The sequence below is a fragment of the Phalacrocorax aristotelis genome, chromosome 12, assembly GCF_949628215.1.
Source record: "Phalacrocorax aristotelis chromosome 12, bGulAri2.1, whole genome shotgun sequence".
Lineage (NCBI taxonomy): Eukaryota > Metazoa > Chordata > Aves > Suliformes > Phalacrocoracidae > Phalacrocorax > Phalacrocorax aristotelis.
In genome coordinates, this window is record NC_134287.1 from 19,453,191 (window position 1) to 19,475,703 (window position 22,513).

A 22,513-nucleotide genomic window follows, 5' to 3' on the forward strand; every position below is an offset into this window, starting at 1 on the left:
AGCCCTCCCGAGGCGCGGCCGGAAGTGGGCGGGCGGGCGCGCGCGGTGCATTGTGGGCGCGGCGGCGGCGGCGGTGGTGGTCTTCATCATGGCGGCCTCCATCTCGGGCTACACCTTCAGTTCCGTCTGCTACTACAGCGCCAACAGCAGCGCCGACCACGTAGGTGCCCGCGGCTGCGGGCGGGCACGGCGGGGCGGGGCCGCCTCTGGGGCTCCGGGGCTCGCTTCCCTCCCCGGGCCGCCGCCGGTGGGGCCCTGGCCGGGGGTGGCAGCGGGCGGCGGCAGCCCCACTCGGCTCCTGCCGCTGGCACGGGGGTGCCCCTCGCCGGTGGGGGTGGCCGCGGGGTGCCGCCGGGCCCCGGCCCAGGGACGGGGGGTGACTTGCAGACCCGCTGGGCCCCGCTGCTGGCCGGGCCGCCGGCCTCCCTGCGCGCCTGGGGCGGGCCGAGGGGGACGGGGGGGGGACGTGGCCCATGGGCTGCACCCCGCGGGTGCGGGGCTCCCACCCCGTAGGGAACCGGCTCCAGGCAGAGAATGCGCCTGTGTGAAAGCTGCGTGTGTTTGCGTGCGTGTGGCAGTAGCGCTGTCTTTTCGGCGCCGGCGACTGGTCCTGGTTACGGTGCAGAGCCGGGGTGTTTCTAAATCCCTCAAACTTCTAGGCTGAGACTGCTCCCTCGTCTCCGCATTGGGAAACGGTGCACCGCTCTTTCAGTGCTTACGCCAAAAGCTCTTGATTTCCACCTATTCCCCTTATTTTGGGCGGAGATGGAGTATAAAATATGATTTGAAGTTACCTCCTGAGTTTTGTGATCCCTGATATTGGTCAAGGTCCAGCCCAGTCTCCATATGTAAATTTGAGTAACCCTCTGCAGATGGAAACTCTGCTTCCCCTCGGCTTTGCAGGAACAGCACAACAGTGGTGCGGTGCACCACGCTCAGGCCTCCTCCTCCTCATCCGCCCCCTGCCTGTGTAGCTGGGGCTGCTGCTTTGTGTAATCCCTGTTTGCCTTGCATCAAGTGGCATGTTACCTACAGAAGGTTTCAGTAAAACATGATTTTTGGACAACCTCCTGTAGTGTTGTAAATGGATGTTGGTAAGTCAGAAGGTCAGTCTTCGTAAACCAAAGTATAGGTTATACCTACTGCAGCTCAGATATGCCTTTCAACCTAAATTTTTGTTTTAATTTTTCCATTTAATGTTATGTAAGTTACAATAAATGTCTGTATAGCAGGGTTTTTTCTATTTTTAGTCTTTTTTTTTTTTTTTTCCTTGGAATTGTAGGAAGGATTTCTGCTAGGAGAGGTGAGACAAGAAGAGACCTTTAGTATTAGTGATTCACAGATCAGCAACACTGAATTTCTACAAGTGATTGGTAAGTAATAGAACTTTGAGAAATTCTAAATGCATTGTTCAGTTTTTCAGTTTCCAGTACAACAGTTCAGCAGGAATTACTTCACTTGTGAAACCAGCACAAGATGTTCTAGTCTTTCAGAATTGAATTTGCTACAGTATTTGTGTGTTACTGGTTGAGATGTGAGGAAAGGAAACAGTCCTTTGCTAGATATGGGGTTTTTATGCATCTCCTTTTGTGGAAGAAAGATTGTTCATTGAAGACGTTTATCTGCATTTCATGATGGAGGAATTCTTTATTTGGCTTTTGGTCCTGAAGGGAGTTTCCTGCCTGATATGGTTGCCTAAAAACAAGCATGTGCTCAAAATAAAATGAATGCATTGCTTGATTTACTAATGCTGAAAGCGGGCAGATTTCCAGTAGGGGGTTTGGATGGATGGATGGATGGTACTTGATGACATAATAAACTGTCACAGCAAGGTTTGACAAATATTCCTTGGCAAATAATTTATTGATAAGCACAAGGGCTGTACAGCTGATTTGTTGTTGTTATGAAAAGTGAAAGAAGATCTAAGGACTTGCTGTTAAGTGTTGGTGGTTGAAGAAGATATTTTTATTCATGAGTTTGACGCAGTGGCATGGTTTATAGAAAATAGCAGCCCTCTGAAAGAAAATGCCTGTTTTGTTTTATTTACGTATAACCTGATGTTAAAAGACATCTAAACCTTCTTTCAAAACTTGAATGTGTACGTACCTGGCTTTGTGGATCTGATTCCAGATAATGTAACAGGGTCTGCCTAAAGCTTAGCTAATACACAAATATCTTGTGATTGACTTTCAAATGTTATTCTGATACAGAGCTAATGAACTGTGAAAGCGTGTACTGTATTGTGTTACATCTCAAGATACTTGCCACCTGGAAGTAGTGATGGCTGTGTATACAAGAATCCAGGAGGTTAAGTAGTTTCCTGTTCCAGTTATTCCTAAGGAAATATGTGTGATAAATTGGATGTGTGACATGCTCAATTAATTAATTGTAATTAAATGACTAAATTACAAAAAATCAAGGCATAGGTTTTTTTGTGTGTATAATCACTATCAAAGTATTGTGTAAAGGAAGGCAGCTGATAGCTATGTCTGGTCAGACAAAGCTAGGTGTGACTGGTCAGTGGTAACTGACCTTAGTTATTGTTGACTGTGTAATACAGTAATGTCACCAACTGCAGCTGCAGTGTGGTTTCACAAACCAAGTGTTTGCAGTGTTAAAAATTATTCAGTTTTTAGATAACTCTTTTGTCACATTCCTGGTTACAGTTATTTCTGAAAAGGGAAATTAACTGCCCCTGGAGATCTTCTGTATGTTTTTTTGTTTACCAAATCTTTACTGCAATATTTATTCATCAACTTTAGCTCTCCAACTCCCAGTTCAACTTGTGAACTGAGATTGACAGTTTTGTGGCACAGTTGTCGCAGGTGAGTTTTAACACTCCTGCATGTCTGCTGTCTCAAAGCTTAGTGGTGGTGTTTGAGTATATATGTGTGTATATAGAATACATACAGATAGACAAAATAAGTCAATGTGTAAAACTCAGATTTAGAATGATGGCTGCTTCACGCATTCTGAGCAATAGGCGTGTTGCTTCCTGTTTTTCAACAGGCAAGGTCTATGTAGAAATGTAATAACTCAAGAATCAAGTATGTATTCTCAGTAGTTGTAATCAATATATTTGCTGGAAGGAGTTGGTCTAAGCTGCAATAATTAAACTTGCTGACTTTGAGCAAATCGTTTCCACAGGTTCCTGTATGCCAGTGTAAAAATATGGTGTTGATGCACTTTTAAACAATTCCAAATGAAGTCAGTCAGTAACTGTAACAGCAGCATCATGAGGTGTTCTTGCCTGTGAAAATGTACGGTTTCTCAGGCGGTACATCTGCCATGGGTGTTCAGAGTCTTGTTTTGCTAGCGGCTAAATATGCTGAGATGCTAATGCGTGTAGTCTGTTGTTCTTGGGAATTGTGATCAGATTCTGACTGCTGAGATTGCAGCCATGAGCAGCCTGTGACTTTCAGAACAGCAGGTGGTGAGTCACTCTCCAGGAAGGAAGAGTCTAAACAAAGTTACTGCTGAATACTCCAGCGGGGTTCTGATGTAGGAGCTTGAAATAGTATTGCTGTAGAAGTGCTGTTTGGTTGAGAAAATACAGTTTCAGTCAAAAGTTATGTGATCAAGGTATAATAATGTAAATAAATCATAAGCTGTGTTTGGTAAAAAGTCAGAAGTACTAAATGCCAGAAAAAAGTAAGTCGTATTTGGTGTTAGAGAGAGAATGCGGATTGGATTCTTGCTCTTTTCTCACTCTTCTCCAAGATTACTGACATGTTACAACCTTCACTGCTTAAATAAGCATCTTAGCATTTATTACAACCTCTTCAATGAAAAAAAAATGCTGTGACTTAATACTATATGTAAGAATTATAAATTGCAGCTAATCATTTGTGAGCGGTGTTTAACCCCTTTTCTCATCATAGGTTCTATTTGCCTTACCTGGTTAAATACTATCAGAAGTGTGTATCTGAGGCTCAGATATGTCTTTGTGTATGTGAGCAAGTGTATGTCTTATTGTTAAAATATTTCCTCTGTAAAATGGCAGATTGGAAGGAGAAGGTAGTTTTCTGGGTATGGTGCTGTGTCATCAAGTGTTGTTGGGACACTAAGGGCAGTGTGTGGTCTGACACAAATGTTTATTTGCTCAGTAGCTGTGATGTGGAAAGTTCATGCAAGATATGCTGCTGTAATTTCTTTTTACCTTGAGCAGTTGGACATGTGTTTCTCTCTGTTTGTTTGTTACAGAAATCCATAACCATGAGCCTTGTTCAAAACTCTTTAGGTAAGCGTTTTCTACTGTCTTCCTGTGTTGGCTGCAGAATGTAAAAATAGGTAGCACACTGAAATATATTAGCATTTCACACGCACCTACAATGTTTGCCTTGTTTGCTCATCCGATGATATTTAAAGGAATATGCATAAACGGCACCAGCATGACAATGGAAGTATGAGTTTACAGTTTCAGTAGCGCTTCCCTTAGGTTAGAAAGGGTGCCGAGGTAGCTAGGCTTATTTCTCTATCTCTTTGAATTTGCACCTCATGTAGTGGAGGTGGGATAGCAGTCAGACCAAATCATATCACCCCGATAATTAGGATGAACATCAAAACATTGTGGTCTTAGGTTAGCTCTGCTTGGACCTGGTGGGTTACAGGACACCTTGTGTGCCCTGACCATAGTAACTTGCTGGGTTATTAAGTTGTTTTGTTGTTACTTGTACTGATTTGTACCAACTAATTGTTCTGAAACTTTTGGCTTACTAGTTCTGATCAGCCTTCTGATCTCCTGTATTCCAGAAATTAAATTAAATATAGGTCTAATATATTCTGTTTAGCAGCTTTCATCTGTTTCTGTGTAGCTTTTCTCTGTAGTCTTCATTTGTTACACAGTGGCGGCTTCTAACTTGCTGTCTAGAAATTCTTTTTAGAAGGAATTCCCAATTAATCTCCTCTTGTCTTTGTTTAGAGATTTCCAGCCAATTAAAAAGACACAATACCTTAGATATTATGATTGACATTAGTTTCATTAGAGAGAAAAGCTGCTATCATTTGCTGTCTGATAATTACAGAGAGGGTACTCTTAACCCAGTGATTTAAATGCTAGAGACTCTATGCATCAAGATAATATCCCAGTGTCTAGTAGACTCTTTCTGATTCCCAGTCAGGCTTTGTGCAGTACATATCAAAACCAATCACGTTGGCTGCTTCTCCCCAGTCAAGAAATTGGATGTTAGTAACTGAGCTGCTGGAGGAAGGGGAAGAAGTCTGTATTTCACTGCATGCTTTCTGTCCAATAAAACCAATTAATTTATTTACTTGAGAGCACAGGAGAAACTCACACGGCTCATCTAGCCTTTATTGGTACCAGAGCATGCTGTTGGTTTCTCTGTTCCGTTAGTTGTAGCAGATGCTGATTTTGGGGCATTCTACCTTATTCTTTTGACTTAAGTGTAGCCAGCCTGTGGAGGCCTATCACTCATGGGATTCAGTGGGAACTGAATAAGAAGCAAGGATTTTAAAAGGACTGGTTTCTCTGTCTGTGCAGGTTTCAAATGAAGGTGTTTCATTACATACTAGTTGTTAATCCTGTAAGAGAATTATTCTTACAAAGCATAGAAAGAGAAAGAATTGGATATCTGCTACTTACCAGAATATATAAATATTGTGAACATTAGTTGAAAAGATTATGCAAATATTATGTAGTATCTCAAATTAGCTGTAGTCTTTAATATCCGTAATAACTTGCATCTTGAAAGAAATTTTATTTCCACCCTTACTTACCAGCCAAGTACTGAGCTCAGGATTTTCTGTCATGGTTTTTTTTTTTTTTAACTCCACACACAAGAGTCGAGATCATAGACCTCTAAAACAGAGTGTTTTCCTGCACTGCTTTAGGTGTTAGTGATATCAGCTCTTGAAAGAGACTAAGGACTTGGCAGGTAAGTCAAGGAGGAATCTATTTTCAAATGTTTCTCTTTTTATCATGAAGTGTGATCTACTTGAATTTATAAACCTGTCTGTGTAGATAGATTTATAAATTCTTAAATCTGTCATATACTCAGAATACTTGTCAGGGTTTGGGCCTCGCTTCTATAAGCAGAGCCATATGGAAAGACCATGATACTTTGGATTCTTGCTAACCTCAATATAACTGTTTTGGCTTCAAGGGTCCAGTCATGTGAGTCTAATTGCAGGACTGGAGCTTGAGAAATTGATTTATAGTTGCATGTAAAATGACGCTGCTTTCCTTTCTTCTTTGGCAGGTAGGCCTCGTATTATCAAAGCAGGGTTTTACAGAATGCTGGCCAAAATAAAATTATACAGTCCACTTCTGTATGTACCCCTTGTTGTAAGGCCTGGCAGTGAAATACTAGGCATCAAACTAATGTGTGCAATGAAAGCGCTTTAAAACAAATAATTACAGGCATCTTGTATTTCATTACTGGTGGTTTAAAAGGGGCTAGAGTTTTCACACCAGCTAGTCTTATGCATAAAATTTAAATGCTCTGCATCTTCCTCTGAGCAACTGCATATGTCTATTAGCTGTGCAGTCAACCTAGGCTTCTGTGCTCCACATAGCACCCGAGTTGGATATCTTAAGTAGGTGTTGTGGATACTGACCTATGTTGATAAAGGTAAAACTATAGAAGTTGCTTTGTAATGTATACAGTTCCATCTATTTGAAGAACACTCAAAGTATGAATTATATACTTTATGTATAATGTATGTTTGTAAATTATGTACCTACCTTTCTCTCTTCCTTTTTGGTTCAAGCTTTTATGACTATGCAGGCAAGGTTAACGAGGAAAGTTTGGACAGGATTCTTAAAGACCGAAGAAAAGTAAGTTTTCTATCTTTTTCTCCTGGTCTAGTTATTAGAGCCTCTAATTAGAAAGAACAGTTTTGGGAAACAAACAAGGAAAGGTAGTCAACTGGAAGAAATATTTTTCATTCACAAATATGATGGTTTGTTTTGACCCAAGGCTTATCCTGTACAGAAATTGGTGGATTTGTGGCACTTAGGTTAAATTGGGGGCAATGTCTAAATTCCCTGAAGAAATGCAAAGGATTTAAATTTGGGTCTCCAAAAGTGAAGGACTATTATTAACCCACTCAAATTTCTGCGCTAAACATGTGGCATAATGATTGTGTACTCTGCTGCTGAAACCAACAAGAATGTAGCTGACCTGAAAATCTCTTCTAAAGAGTTCATTTAAGAGAGTTGTAATAATATAGCCTTGTAACTGAAACTTTTGCACTGTCAGTTTTAAACTGGAAAAATGGCTCTCAGTTATGTCAGATGTCATAGCTTTACGTCATGCCTCTGTTGTTAGTAGCACAACTAGTATTAAGAATATTAAATTATAGTAGTTATTTAGAGAAGAGTCAAACCTCTTTCCAATGTTGCATCTCATTCCATGCTTGGAATTATCGAATAATTGGTTCAGAATTTGGCATGAACTGATCCATCAAAGAGCAGAGCTGAAGGCTTGGTTCCTTATGCAGTGAACTGAATCCGCCAGTCAGCTTGCCCTGGCAAAAAAAAAATGACGACTGACTTGCACAGTTTAATTTGTGGCAACTGTGGACCGTGTTGGACCTAGCAGGAAAGCATCACTAGTACATGAATATGGCTCACGAGGTCTCGTTAGTGCCAGAGCTAGTACAAGGTAGGGGTGGTTAAAACAAGACCTCTTTTCTTGTTTGACTTATTTTTATAAAGCAGCAGCATAGCCGTGTCGTTCCAGCTGCTTGTAGCACTGCTGGTGGCCTTTCACCAGTAGCAAAGCTGACTGTCAAGACCTGTTGGGCTTTCTGGATTTCTGTCCTCTACAGGTGACTCGAGTGTAACTTTGACTAGCCTGAGTGAGAGTGCCTCCTGTGTAAATTGATTATCGTTATGCAAAGCGCACGTGACAGTTGCTCAATTGCTAATTGAATTTGCAGTCTTTACTTTGTGTTCACCTTACCCACCTGAACTGTGGGCTTTTGCTTACAGACAAGGCTTTCGCTGAGGAGGGATCTTCAGGGAAGCAAGTCCTAAATCTGTGCAACTTCAGCAACACTGATGATTGTAATGCTTTTGTTCTTGTGTGTTTCTTCCAGCAAATGCCCTCAGAATAAACTCTGTGTATACTACTCTATTTATGCTGAGTACATAGGTGCTTTGTGTGTATATTTACACATACAAACATGTACATCTTTATGCTGATGGAGTGAGTTTCCAGTCTCAGATCCTGAATTCTGAAACCCCGTGACTCTACTCTAGAACACTACAGAGCGTATTAAGTTCCCCTTCAGGAGACAAGGCAAAAAACATAATTAAAAATGTTTATGTCCCACTAGTTTTCAGTTGAATTTTATTTTGTTAGGACTTACCTTGCAGAGAGACTCTGGCAAGATGCATTATCTGGGGTGAGAAGGCAGGCAAAACTGGAGAAATTAAAACTTGCAAGTGTTGTGTGAATAAAGCAACACAGATTTAATGACATTAATTGTCATCATGTCAAAAAAAAAAAAGGAAATACTGCTGTCTGGGAACGAAGACAGTCTTGGATTCTCTTTTCTTAGCAAACTGAGCGCAATTTATTACATTCAGATTAAATAATTGTACAGATTTACTAGAAAAAGTGAAACACTGCTTCCAATTTTATTTAACATAGGAGGTGTATTGTTTAATATGTAGAACCTGCTCTATTCCACTGAATGTATACATGCAGTCTTAATGCATAACTACGTGATAGTGCCTATTCCTGGGACTCTTCCTAAACCAAATTGTTAATGATGTGCTCTTTTTCATGAATCTCTGAAATTAAATGTTCATTTACATGAAGTAAAGGAGTTTAATGCATGTTGTATTCAAAATAATCATTGAATTAGAATGGGTCTTATCTGATGTGCATACAAATCTTTCACAGTTCAGTACACAATGAGATGATTTTATTGTCGTACACAGCAGATTCGTCCCATATGTCTCATGAACAGACATGAATTTGCAAATATGTTTGTGAAGCACTGGAAGCGTCTTACAAATCAACACAAGCGAATAGGCAGTTGAAATATTTAGGCTAAAGAAAACCCACACCTGCTCTGTTTGAAAACAGCTCAAGTCTAATGATTGGAAGATGCTCTCCATGGTTTGTTGCTAAAATTAAACAATTGAAATATATCGGAAGTGGGATCTTGAATGGCACAGAGGACCCATGGGTGTTCGTAGCACAGTAAGGTTGAGCAATTAATAGTTGTAACAAGATGTCACTTGTTTTGGTTTATTTAATAGGTGCAAGCCTTTAGTAATTCAGTCTGCTTTTGTTGTAATAAAGCTGTTGGCTAATTCACGTGATACCGCAGTTTTAACAGCTTTATTATATAAGAAGGTAAATCTGTATCTCTCCGTTAATAATTGGTTCTTTTTTTCCTGATGTACTTTGATTACAGAACGTTATTGGATGGTACAGATTTAGGAGAAACACTCAGCAGCAAATGTCATATAGAGAGCACATCATTCATAAACAGCTGACACACATTCTTGGAGTGCCTGATCTTGTCTTCCTTCTCTTCAGCTTCATTTCCACTGCAAATAACTCAACACATGCTTTAGAATATGTGCTTTTTAGACCAAACCGAAGGTAAGCAATCTCTGTATATGAGCCAATCCTCATTCTTTTTCTTCTGCTTCTTATTGCTAGTCTTTAAACTATTTTGAAGTTTGTACAATTACATGTAGTTTGTGTAATTATGTTTGTCAATCACGGTTTGGCTTTGTGTTTGTCAAATGATGTCTTGGTGGACAACTGTTAGTGGTGACAGCTTTTCTTTTTATCTCTGCAAGTAATTTATAAATTAAAGTTTTAGGGTGAGCAAAAGTTTTTTTAGTCTTTAAATCTTTAGACAAAAAACAACAAAAAAAATTAAGAGAAATCAGCCGTCAGTACCATGTTTCTTCCAATAGACCTGAACATAGCTTCACCTGTCTTGTAACTGTGGTAGTTTGAATGTACAATTAAAAGGTTCTAAGAAGTATGGAGGTAGGTCCGTCTCAAGGGAGTTTTTGATCATGCTTTTATTTTGAACACAGCTTCTAATATTTAGCAGCTTTTGTAATAAACCTAATGCAGAAGCCTTAAAATTAGATGAGTTGTGATCATCAGTGAGATGCGATAATATCAAGGCTATTGTAAATGATCTCTTGAATATGAACTAAGTCTTTCTAAACTTTCTCTGCAGGTATAATCAAAGGGTGTCACTCAATATTCCTAATCTAGGCAACACTAGTCAACAGGAATACAAAGTTTCTTCAGTGCCAAATACTTCTCAGAATTATGCCAAAGTTATTAAGGAACACGGGTAAGGATTTTTCCTTTGCAAATGAAGTACAGTCATCACGCTCTCCATTATGTACCTTCCAAAGAATACTACAAATATGCATTTCAAGCAGCAAAAAACTAGTTCTGGAGGAGAATGGTCAGTTCTGTGTGTTTTTTTCCTGCTTGGAACTGAATCTTTTAGAAGAACAAAGGGCACTTGGTGCACTAATCAGAAATGCAGAGTTGGTATGGCCGATCAGTGCTGTGGGCCTTCTGGCTGGAAGTTTCTTACATGATTTCCACCCCCGCCCTCCAAGGAATTCTTTGTGCAAGCTTGATTTAAAACTTGAACTCTGACTTGGAAGTGTTGAAGTCTTGTTGTTTTCCTTAAGGAATTTTAAATAAATGCTGTAAATGCAAAGTAGCTCTCCTGACTGTTAATGGTGAAATTATACAAGCTTAAAGATTTCTGCATAAGTTTACTCTCATTCAAATGGGACTTTATTGTTCCAAAAAGAATTTTGGTATGGAACATGCTGCTGTCCGAATTTTGGTTCTTGAGAATATGGTATGTTTTTAGCAATATAAAATAAAATACATTTTAGAAACGTAGCAGTAGACTGCTTAATAACAATTCAAAGAGCCTGAGCTAGAAACTTATGTTGTCTTTTCTAACTAATGATATCTGCTTTTTTTTAGTACTGATTTTTTTGACAAAGATGGAGTGATGAAGGACATCAGGGCTATATATCAGGTTTATAACGCGCTTCAGGAAAAAGTACAGGTAACTTCCTTTACTTTATATTGGCCAGTATGCATGTGGCATCTTTTGTTTGTCCGATAGTTAAACTAGGAGTGGAGAAGGTGGAGAGTTTTAGAGCTCATAAACAATTTATCATGAACTGTAGGAAAATAAGTCTGACTTTAATAACTAAATGTGTCAGTTTCTATTTAATGCGTGCATTTGCAGTGGCTGCTGTAAAAGTGGTTGATATGAATATTATAAATTCTTTCTCTTTTAAAAATAAGAATTATTTAATGCGTAATGATTTCTGGGAGATGTTAGCTATTTTTAAGAGTCTGTGTTGAAGAAAGCCTTGCTGAAGGTTGTAGGGATTTGCACAGGTTTAAACGCTTGCCTGTGTGCGTTTAAAAATGACTCCTGGCTCTTGGTATGTAGCATGCAGCAAAGAGCTCCATCTGTTAGTTAAAACTTGTGAATGTTTTGTGTAGAGCACAAGTGAATCCTGTTCCAAATGTGGCAAAGCATCTGAAAGTGCCTTGAGTGTCAGATCTACTAAATGGAAGCTTGTCAATTCACAGCTTGTCCTATGTGAAGAGCAGCGTGGCTGTGCTGCCTCAGGAGCACACACATCTGCTAATTGTGTGGTAGTCACAGCTTATTTCCAGGCTTTCCCCTTACATCTGCCCTGGAGGGACTTGGGTCTCTGCTCCAGCTTAGCTTTGCTGGTTGGCACACCCAGTAGGGAACAAGGCAGGAATCCCTCCAACCATCCCCTGACCCTGCTTGCACAGGAGAACTATTTCTCAGTGGAGGTTGCTACTCTCTAACCTGCCTTGTAAGGTGGGTAACTCGCAACGAGAAGGCAGACAGCTTTCATGCCAGCTTTGGGAGACATGAAATATTATTTTCAGAGGTCTATCCCATTAGCTAATGGTATTACTCTGTAATGCTGTTTTTGCCAAGAGTGCGCATATCCTTTTGTGCTCTTGTTGTTGTTTGAATTGGTGTCTGGAAAAATGGAAAATGTAACATCATCAGGGAGTTGCCTTCCTACCTGTTAAAACGATGACTTTGTATTTCACCATCATGCTGCCGTACATTGTTTACAGAGCTTAAAAGTAACTTAGGTGTAGGCTAACTTGAGGAACTTCTGTCTTTAAAGCAACTGTTTCACAGAGAATGTTACAGGACTGGAAATAAGTTTTCTGGCAAAGCAGCTGAGACATGTATTTGCATTATTCACCAATTACTTGGGAGGGGAGGGTTTAAACTTGATAAACTTCTGAAAATTAACTATGCTTTCTATTATATATCTAATGCTTTTCAACTCTATAAGTAATATCACTAATAGTAAATTTCTGGAGAAGAAACAGTAAATGGCTAGTGACTTACTGTCTAAGACTCACCAGTACTTTGAGTTGTATGCTCTTCAAAACTGATCATGTTTAATGATAATGACCAACACTTAATTTCTGAAGAAGTAATCAATATCCAGTATAACCTGTTTGGATTTAAAAAGAAATCAATATTATCCGGAACTGGTCTTTAAACTTAGATCCTTCTATGAAAATTTCCCATTTATTTTCTAACCAGTATAGGGAAATCTTGTTGAAAAATCTGTATCTTTTTTATTTAACTGAGGTATTAGTTAGGAGATCAGCCTGGGACAGTTGTCTCTTGACTCAACTGTTTCATACTGCAATTCAAATTTGGTCTGGTACAAAAAATATGCACCTTTATGCTACATTTTAAAATCATGCTACTATAGTATCATTACTGACCTAACAACAGCGTATTTAAAAAAAAAAGTCTCTTCCACCAAGTAGGAAGAACTAACTTTGGATCCTATTATGAATCATCCTGTAATGATGATTTATTTGGAAATGCTTTTCCTATCATGCAGCAGTGGGGAATTGGCAACAGCCAGTAAAGAAAAAGATCTTCAGGCTGAATATTATGGTCTGATATCCTTAACTCCTGCTCTTAGTTTTGTGCTTCTAATGGCTTCTTGTCTGGTAGCAGCTGTATTAATGTTGTTATGAAAGCTTTTCGTGTATTTTTGCAAAACCTTAGCATATCTTACGTTTTTCTCCTAGGCAGTGTGTATAGATGTAGAAAAAAGTGAACGTGTTGTTGAATCTTTTCAAGCTGATGTAAACAAGTTAAAAAGGCAAATCGCACAAAAGAAGAATGAAAAAGAACAAGAAATAAGTAAGTCGCCTTTTAATTTTTTTTATTTCAGAAGCAGGTGCTGTGAGGACAAAACATTTTGTAGAACTGTTTTGAGTTGTATTGCTGATAGCTCATAGCAAAAGAAAGAAAATCACATTGGGAAGGGTATATAATGGATTTACATTGAATGATACCTGAACTGTGAAAGTATGTATACTGCAGTTTTTTCTGTAGGAGTCATCCAGTGTTAATAAACTTAAAAGATGGGGAGACAGAGAGAGACAGACAAAGCTGTAGAGAAAGAACGAGAAAGTCAGTTCTGGAAATAACATGGGAAAAGATTGGTTGTAGGAAAGGAAAAGTGGATCAAAGCCAGGAATGGAAAAAGCAAATCTAAACACTGGAGAGATTCTGTTTGAACTATTACATAGAAACAGGGTACTATGTTTACAAGCCAGTAGCTATTAGTGATTTTTTAAAAAAATCTTTATTCCCTTTCCCACTTCCCAAATACAAGCCCAGCACCAGTTAAGTTAGAGGTCGGTTATATGACTGGACACCAGACAAACTGGGTGAAAGAAAATGAGTGCTTAAGTGAAGAACATCGCTGTAGATCACCTGAAGTGTTGAGTTCTGACTTTGTAGCTTTTAGTGGATGTATCAGGTTTTTCACCAGTGATTTAGAGGAGACTTCTACGTTTTTATCCTTCTCTTCCCCTTCATAGTTACTGAAACCTAATTTAGTCAGCATTTTTTGCATTATTTGCTGACTTAGTGGTGAACACAATTAGCATTGAAGTACTACTTTTCAACATTGAACTAAGTCTTCCCAAAAGTCTGTTTTGAAGTCATTCTTACATTCAGTGAGAAAGTAGAAGAAACCATTTAAATGCAGAATATTGTTGGAATTTGCCTACCTATTTGAAGTACCATGTCGTCAGTGATATGAATTTCAATCTGTATTCGTTTTAATTCCATGAAGCTACTGAAATATTGTCCTTCCACAGAGTGTTGGGAGGATTCATTTTTGCTGGAAGCTGAATCAGGTAATTCTTTGATTTATTCAAGGCAATATAAGCATGATGGTCTCCTCTTTCTAGTGGAGCTCTGAATGCAGAAATTACACTTCTGCTGTGTTTTGAAGACTGATATCAGTATAAAGTTGATTGGGTTTCAGTTTCCATGGTGCAAATAAGTCCCATTAAAAATCCATGTTTTTATTAGGGTCGGTTCTGCATTCTGTATTAATAATACAAGTTTTCGTAGCCTGAATTTAGGACTGGTAGGGAAAGGCAGTAATAGGTGTGTGTTCATGGGTTTTTGTGCTGCTCCATAATTTTCTGAATCAGTGAAACCTACTGTGTGAGCATACTTGGCTGGTTGCCACGCTGTCCCTCCTTCCTAAAAATGGAATGTGGCTTCAGGAGTCTTTTGATTAGCAGTAGATAGGTTTTTCGAAGAACCCGGACCTTTCCAGGGAGATATTGCTGATCTAATTTAATGTGTGTGCATAAGGGAAGACTGAAGGAAGAGAGTAGGAGCAGAGAATAGCCAAAGGGGAAGCAATATATAAAGAAAAAATTCATAAGCAAATTACATATTTCAGCAAACACTTTCCCATGTTTTGAAATGATAAGCAAATAAGGAAATTTTGTAACTTTAGCTGCAAGCTTTTATTATTTGTATATATCTTGCTATCTGAAGCTGTGTAGGAGACTAAAAGATGGTTTAGATGAGTTAACACCCTAAACTGTGCAATAGGCCCCTCTGCTGCTGTGACTGGATATTTTTATTTTCTCCAGGCAGCAAGGTACTGTTATCATACACGCATTTTAGAGCAAAATTTGATCTGTCAGCCCAGGTTCTTCCTCCTCTGAACCTCAAAGATAAGGTAAAGATCCAGTATCGGCCACAGACCATTTGAAAGATGGAAATGGCATGAGTCACCACTGTTTCCTGCTTGGCTCTAGATGAAACAGCCAGGGAGCTGATACTATGCACGCTAGTGAGAAGTGGAGATGGGTATTTAGTGTGACTGGAGCTGATCCCAGCCCATATGGCAAAATATGGGGGAGGAGGAGGAAGAGCAGTCGGTGCTAGCCTGTAGATACCACCAGTGAGATGCAAATGCTGGACTGAAAATTTATGCCAGAGCAGATAATCATGTGAGAGGGCTGAAATAAGAAAACACACAGCTTGTATCTCTGCAATATTTTTAGATGTGAGTAGCTAAATACTGAAGCTGGCCTTCTGTTCTCTCACCTTCTCAATATCGGGAGAATTTCCTTGGGTTTAGTGAGTTAAATGTTCCAGTTAATCATTCTCTGAGGTGGAGGAAAAGGGAGCATTTGATTCAAATTCCTGCAGTAGCATTGTGTGAAAGCTTGTTGTTCCTACAAATTTTTGGTTAACAGGTTATGACTTTAACACTCTAGCATACGAGTCAGTTGAGTTTTTTTGCCAGATCGATGTAATAATTTGGTACATGTAGAAGCATGTTGTAGGGTATAGTGAGATCGGTGTGCTTCCCAGATGCCAGGAAATCTCCCGCAGTAGTTCTCGTACTGGGGACCAAAAATGGAGGGCTGTTATGTAGTCACCTGAGGGAATATGCTCTTCTTATTACTGAAAACATATCTCATTGACTTGATTAAAGGAACTCCTCAGCCTCAATTTTTATGCTTTTTTCCAGATGTATGGTGTTACAGTAAGTAGAGTGGATACCATTTTGTCTATTGCCTAGCTGCAAGGCAGCTTTACATATCCTGGTGTCAGTTCTGACAGATGTTTGGAGATTAATAACCAGTTAGAAACCACTCAAAAACTTAAGTCTCTCCCAGTGCTTAACAAACCTTCCTGCAAGGAATTTTTTCCTCATATCTAATATATACTACTCTTAAATTAAGCTGCCTTCTGCTTACCTTTCCCCAGCAGCCTCTTATGTATATTTGAAGACTGAAACTTCCCTCAGTCTTACCTAAGTATCCCGGTTATTGCAGTCTTTCCTCTTAGGTCATGATATCCAGACCTCTAATGAGTCCTTTTCTTTTGTAGAGTTTCTTCATTTTTTGCCATTTCTTAAACTGTGGTGTTCAAAATTAGATATTGTTTTCCAGTACATACTGAAATAATACTTACCTGTTTCTCAACAGTGTTATCAACACTAGGTGCATGTTGATGTTTACTGTTGATGTGTGTAAACTATAAATTGTGTTTCTTTTCTGCAGAAGGATGTAACTGTTCCTCATGTTGCAGTTCGTGCAGTTCATTATTCCCATGCACGTCTTCCTCAAATTATTTTCCAAATCATCTTATTTAAGATCACTTTGAAATTCCTGTTCTGATATTCTGTTATACTTGCAGCTATTACTAGCATAGTACCATCTGTAATTTTAATAAGCATGTGCTGATTAAATTCCGTCATTTAGGTTGTTATGCGAGTATAATTCCGGTGCAGAGCTGTGGGAGCTTATACTGGCGCATCTTTCCAATGTGACTGTTAACCGATGTAATTATTCTACAACCAGGTTTTCAGCTGGCTTTTTTTAATCCTCATCGTGCTTATGTTACTATCTATTCATTAGGATACATGGAGATGCTGTGAAATCCTTCAAAGCAAGACATATCAGTGGCTTTTGGTCTTGCTTTGATTGATAAAACCACATGGATTGGAAACAGGCCCTGTCCTTAGTGGATAAATTTATTTATAGCAACTGTCTAGCTGTACAATTGCTTAAATAGAAGTCAAAACATGGAAGTGGTGGCTTTACCCATTACGCATGGCTTTCATAGGGAACAGATTTCATTGACTGTGTCTGACTTCCAGGTACAGTGAAGAACATAGCATACCAGTGTCACACTAGTGCAGGAGCCCTGGATGTGGATCACTGTGCTGGGCATATAGAAACACAGGTTCAAAAGGTGATCCTTGCTCAGCTAGCTAGTTAGTGATCTAAATGTGAGGTATTGTGTGCACATGGGTGTTTTGGCCTGCAGGTGAGCCTGATACGCAGTGGTCTCAGCAGCCTGCTAGGCTAATCACAGGCATTGGGAGGGAAGGTTTTTAAAAGAGTAATTTGAAGGAAGAAGGCAAGGTAACTTCTTTGCTGGTGTTCATGAGCTTGTCCCCTAGCACAAGGGGCATTGTAAGGGAAAGTATAGAGATGTGATTTTTAGGTTGCAGTATCAACAGTGGAAGCTGATACTGTCTGATAAAAATTGAGTCAAGCTTTCAGTACTGTGTAAGACATAGGTGGAGAGGAGCAGGCACGATGAGCCTTAGCGTAGCTACTTTCTGATGTGAGAAGGAACAGAGAAATACAGAGGGAAGATTAGGTGGAAAGAGCAACAGGTTATGGAACCTTCCTGAGCTGTGTTTTTAGGGAACTTAAACTGGAGGAAAGTAACCGTACAGGATGACTGTGCACATACTAATATAGCACACTTGCACTTATATAGTTTATTTGCTTTCTGATGCATTTTGGTTTTGAAATGGGACCATTAGGGTAATCAAGTTGCGCTAATAGCAAGTTTCATGGATTTACTGTTAAATTTAGGGAAAGATATTTTTTGTCAAGCTTAGAGTAGGATTTAGTAATAAGCAAGATTTGACGTGACCGTTAGGGATAGTGCCCAATAGTCATCAATATGCAAATCGGAATTGACAAAGATGAGTAGTGGGGACTGAGAGAAAAAGATCCAGTGCTGGAGTTTGAAAGCCATGCCAGGGACGAGCATCTAATAATACCAGGCAGAAAGAAAGAAGAGAGAACAGCTAAGGGCTGGATGAGCGTGGAATGTTACAGCTACATTACATAAAGCATATTGTAAAGTAAGCATTAAGTACATCGATGTTCTTTGCTTTTGTAGGAATGCAGCAAGCATTTTTAAGCAGGCAAATGCCAACAGATAATTTGGAACCTATGTTTGTTCCACGAATGTCCTACACTGGATTTGCTGTGGAAGGCTGCACACTTGAAGATTCAGATGTCTCTGATCCTCCCCCTCCGTATTCTGATTTTAATGCAACCAATCAAGAAAGTACTGTCGGTCATGGTCTTCTAGAAAGCAATGTGTTTATGCCTCGACCTCAAGCAGTAGGTTCTTCTAGTTATGTTTCCACAAATGCAGGATTGAAATATTCTGGTAATGGAGCATCCATGCCATCTTCCCAAAGAGCGGTTGGTGACAATGTTGATGAATCAGAAGACAGTGATTACGAAAATTTGCTTGAACCTACGGAGTCATCTGACAGTGAATACTCACAGACAAGGGATTCACGACCTTCAGCACATCCTGATGGTGATTCCAGGAACACTCAAACTTCTCAGATTTGATAGGGGGGAAGAAGATCCACATGACACTGTTTTTTCATAATTGTTACAGAGAGATTTTGGGGATTTAACCTGGAGGAAATGAACTACACAGGATTACTGTGCACACAAAATGTAGAAGACTTGCACTAGATGGTTTATTCACCTTGTGATACATTTTGCAAGTTTTATAATGGAATCATTAGGATAATCAAGTTGTACTAATACTGATGAGGTTCATGGATGTACTGGTAAATTTAGGCAAAATGAAATTTATAGAGATCTTGTAGCTTTTGTTGCTGTATTTTCTTTAAGACAATAAATTGGGATGTAGTAACTAAGCACAGTTAGTCTACAAATAATGTTCTCAAATCAAAACTTACCTCTTGCACTATCATGCCTTGAATTTTAATTTTTGAAAGGGAATAAATATATCAGCCGCCTTCAAAATAGCTTTCTATGGTAAGCCAAATTGGCCTTTGCAAGCAAAGAAATTTTGATAATTCTGAGAAGCCTGACTGGAACAGATGTGGTCTACCTTCCTCTATTGGCATGCTCTTTTAACAGAGAAGGGGTTTGTTTCAAGTTTTTTACTAGCAGAATGTGTGTATCTCTTAAAATGATGGTTGCCTTTTTTTTCTGTGAAGGGTTTGGGGGTGGGGTGACTGGTAAATCATCCAAATGAATGTCATAAATATAATTATTCTGGTTTCGCTGGGTTTACAATGACTTTATGCCACACTAGCCTCATTTATTGTCTCATTTGTTATTTTAGCATAAATACGAAGTGCACATACAGGAGTAAATGACTAACAGAAGTAGTAAATCCCATCATGATTGGACTTTAGAGTCTGCAAATTACAAACATCAGAGACTGCTTCTTGCATTTTATTTGCATCTGAATATTGGATTTATGCTTCTAGATGAGTTATTTTCTGTAATAAATAGGGGAATAGGGTAGGAGAAGATTGTTTGGAGAGTCCCCTGGGTTTATTACCTCTTTTCCTCTGGGTGAAATGTGTAAATTATTATTTTAATTTGAATTACAGCTCTCATCAGAAAATTACCGTTTGGGATAAATGAAGTGTGGTATATTTAGAGAATTTAATGTTTGGATGCACTTATTCTTATTTAAATACTGCTTGTATGCTAACGTCACCCAAAATATGTGAAATTGTGCCACTAAAGTTTGTATTATTGGACTTTATCCCTGATCTGTAAATGAGAAGACTTTTAAGATGAGGTTATCTTAGCATTTATTGCTTTGAGGTGTCAATAACCACTTCTTTGGTTACACCCAGAAGAACAAAGCAGTCGCTTAAAAGTTCAGATATATTGGATTTACAAAAGAATAAAATTTCAGTATGTATTGTATATGTAGGCAAAAGTCTGTTTGTTAGCCTCTCCTTTCCTGTACTAAATTAAGCAAAAAGTGACTTTGGGAAGAAACGAGATGTTAAAATCTCCACTCCTCTCTCGAGCATTTCCACCTTTGAACATCTAGTGGTCTGTTTTAACTGTTTGACATTATTCTCATTAGCCTTAACTTGATGCATTTTGTCTCTGAGTGTTGCGATCCATTTAACAGAGGACTTGCTCTGGTGTTATCGCTGGCTATCTGCAAGCACCTGTGGTTCAGGTGGTACAGCTGTGTGTATGTCAGAATCAGAATTGACAAGATGGCAACTACCGTTTTTATTTTTACTCCGCACAGAAACCTGCAAAATGTACATCTCTGACAAAGCAGTTAAATGTGACAATAAAATCTTATTTAATCCTGTAATTTATATTTTAATATTTGTCAGGTTCCACATTGGTGAAATAACTCACCAGAAAACAGAAATGCAGCTCAAAATTGATGTGTAAAAGCAAGTCTGTCTGTAGGACCAAGAGGGGGATTTGATGGCAGGGGGAGGCGGCAGCGCTATACCTTGCGTATTGCATAGCTGCCACACGTTCTTACTGTTATGTTGATACAAAAATCCTTGTTCTGGAATATTTTCCTAACAAAAAATGTCTTGAGTTCTGCTTGTTTTTACATATAATATGTAGGTGATTGGAGGTAGAACAAGTATGTAATCGTGTCCTCTACCTGTGCCTATCTGCAGGTACTTTCACTTATGGTAACTGCTTGCTCATAAGAACAACGGATATGTTTTTATTAATTTTTTTTTAATTCAGCTAATATTCTGGTAAAAACACATGTGAGTGGGCTATACTGTTTTCATTACAGTCCTGTTAAGGGAAGAGCTTTAATCATAAGAAAATGAGAGCTTCATACCCATGAAGCACCAGGTTTCCATGTCTGACTCATGAAGAGTTTCTTTTGATTATTTTCAGGAGCACAAAACCCAGCACCAAGACCTGTAGCGATGTCCACTCACTAACAGGTAGGCAGCACTGAAGAAAAGCCCCTAAAAACTGGCGTCTGTGCCTTCTAGTTCAAAATCCTGTAGTTTCTATGGTACAATGAAGTATTTTCCAGTTTATTGTTGTGAGAAACCTAGAATTGCTGTTTCATTTATTTCCAAATTTACTTTGTTATTCCTCCCCCCCACCCCCAATTGTTCATGGCTAGAACAGGAACACACCATATGGAAAGTCTCAATAAGTTAGAACTATCACATATGCTTACAAAAGAAAGCTTCGCCAAATACTTCTGAAATTAGCTAGGATTGACACTATGGGAGTGTCCAAATCTTCTGTTTGCTTATGGAACGGCGCATGTTGGCAGAAAGAAGCGTGAGCATCTTTAATTTGGGCACTCATGTCTATGCAGGTTTTGAGTTCTTACCTACCATCCCCTAAGTACTCAGGGACACCTTGCTGGCTCTGACCTGCCCAGAGTTAAAACTTAAGAGAAGCTGTTGCTGCTACATGAAGCAGCAAAACCAGATAAACAAGCGAAGACCAATTAGCTTTCCTGCTAAGTGAAGAGATGCTTCAGACCATGCTTAGAGTAACACTAGTATCAGATCAGTACATTTTACCGTCTGTTGTTCCTTTTATTTAGACTTAATGCCTTTGATTACAGGAGTAGACAGCATTTAGAGAAATCAATATTACTGCAGATCAAACTGACAGCAGCATCTTCTGCCGTATCCATCGCCCCCTGCTTGCAATTACTGCGGGGGAGAAATCCTCTAGACGTGGAGGGCGCATGGCAGGCGAGCCTCTGCGATCGGATACGTCTGTTGGGCCGGTTGTTGGTGCTTTCCTTGTGGCTTCTATGGGTTGTCTTATGCAAAAGGGTACACCTTCATGCTTGGTCAGTGCTTGTCTGTCTTTTTGACTTGCCAGTCTGTCACTTCGCTTTTTTTCCAGTACCGCAGGTGCTTGTAAGGTTAATTTTAAGCCATTTGATAATAGACGTGCTTTGCTTGGTTCTTCCATGGCTGCTTATGTCTGTAGGTCAGCTTGAAAGGTGTCAGTCTCTCTGGTTTCCTCTGAGAAGAATCTTCCCCTGGCTTTCTCTTACCATATAAAATAACGGTGGTTTCACATAACTATTTCTCTATCATGTGCATTTATTTGTGCTTTTCCAAATGCATGTGTGTATATTTGGATGTACATACACCTTTACTCTGCTCGCTTCTATAGCTTATAGATTTAGGAAGAAAACAAGCTTAATCAGAGTTTCATTAGTAAACTGCTAAATACCTGGACACCTGTCGTAGCCTGTGGTCAGAACAGACAGCGACCCTAACATTGCATTGCTCAAATTTGCATCTGTCACCTTCAAAGGAGTCCCGCAAAGCTCTCACCTGCTTCGCGTTTCACACCTCATCTAACGAAGTGTAAGAATGTTTCTCCAGATTGACTCCTGTGTTTTTCTTATTCTTCACTCTTTCTTACCTGTAAATAACCTTCTGTTGCATAGCAGCATCCCAGCCGCAGTTGCTAATAGAAGGAAAAAAGGAGACATTCCCTTGCTGTGAACAAAAATAGCTGTGAATTCCTCACTGGGAATGGTTTGTGTTATTCCTGCTGGTGGAAGCAGAGAGGGCTGTCTGCTGTACTTA

The 22,513-nt window shown here is 39.3% G+C and overlaps 1 protein-coding gene across 2 annotated transcripts; it reads left to right on the forward strand.

The window, feature by feature from the left end:
• Positions 1-12: 12 nt before the first annotated feature.
• ABRAXAS2 (abraxas 2, BRISC complex subunit) lies at positions 13-20,274 on the forward strand. Of its 2 annotated transcripts, XM_075107619.1 has the most exons (10): positions 13-160; positions 1,283-1,373; positions 4,204-4,240; positions 6,730-6,796; positions 9,394-9,584; positions 10,183-10,302; positions 10,962-11,046; positions 13,104-13,218; positions 14,187-14,225; positions 18,049-20,274. In XM_075107619.1, exons 1-10 carry the CDS (start codon positions 89-91, stop codon positions 18,513-18,515), a joined length of 1,284 nt encoding a protein of 427 aa, XP_074963720.1. In that variant the 5' UTR covers positions 13-88; the 3' UTR covers positions 18,516-20,274. The 2 variants fall into 2 exon arrangements, with proteins under 2 accessions (XP_074963720.1, XP_074963721.1); XM_075107620.1 differs by lacking the exon at positions 14,187-14,225.
• Positions 20,275-22,513: the final 2,239 nt, after the last annotated feature.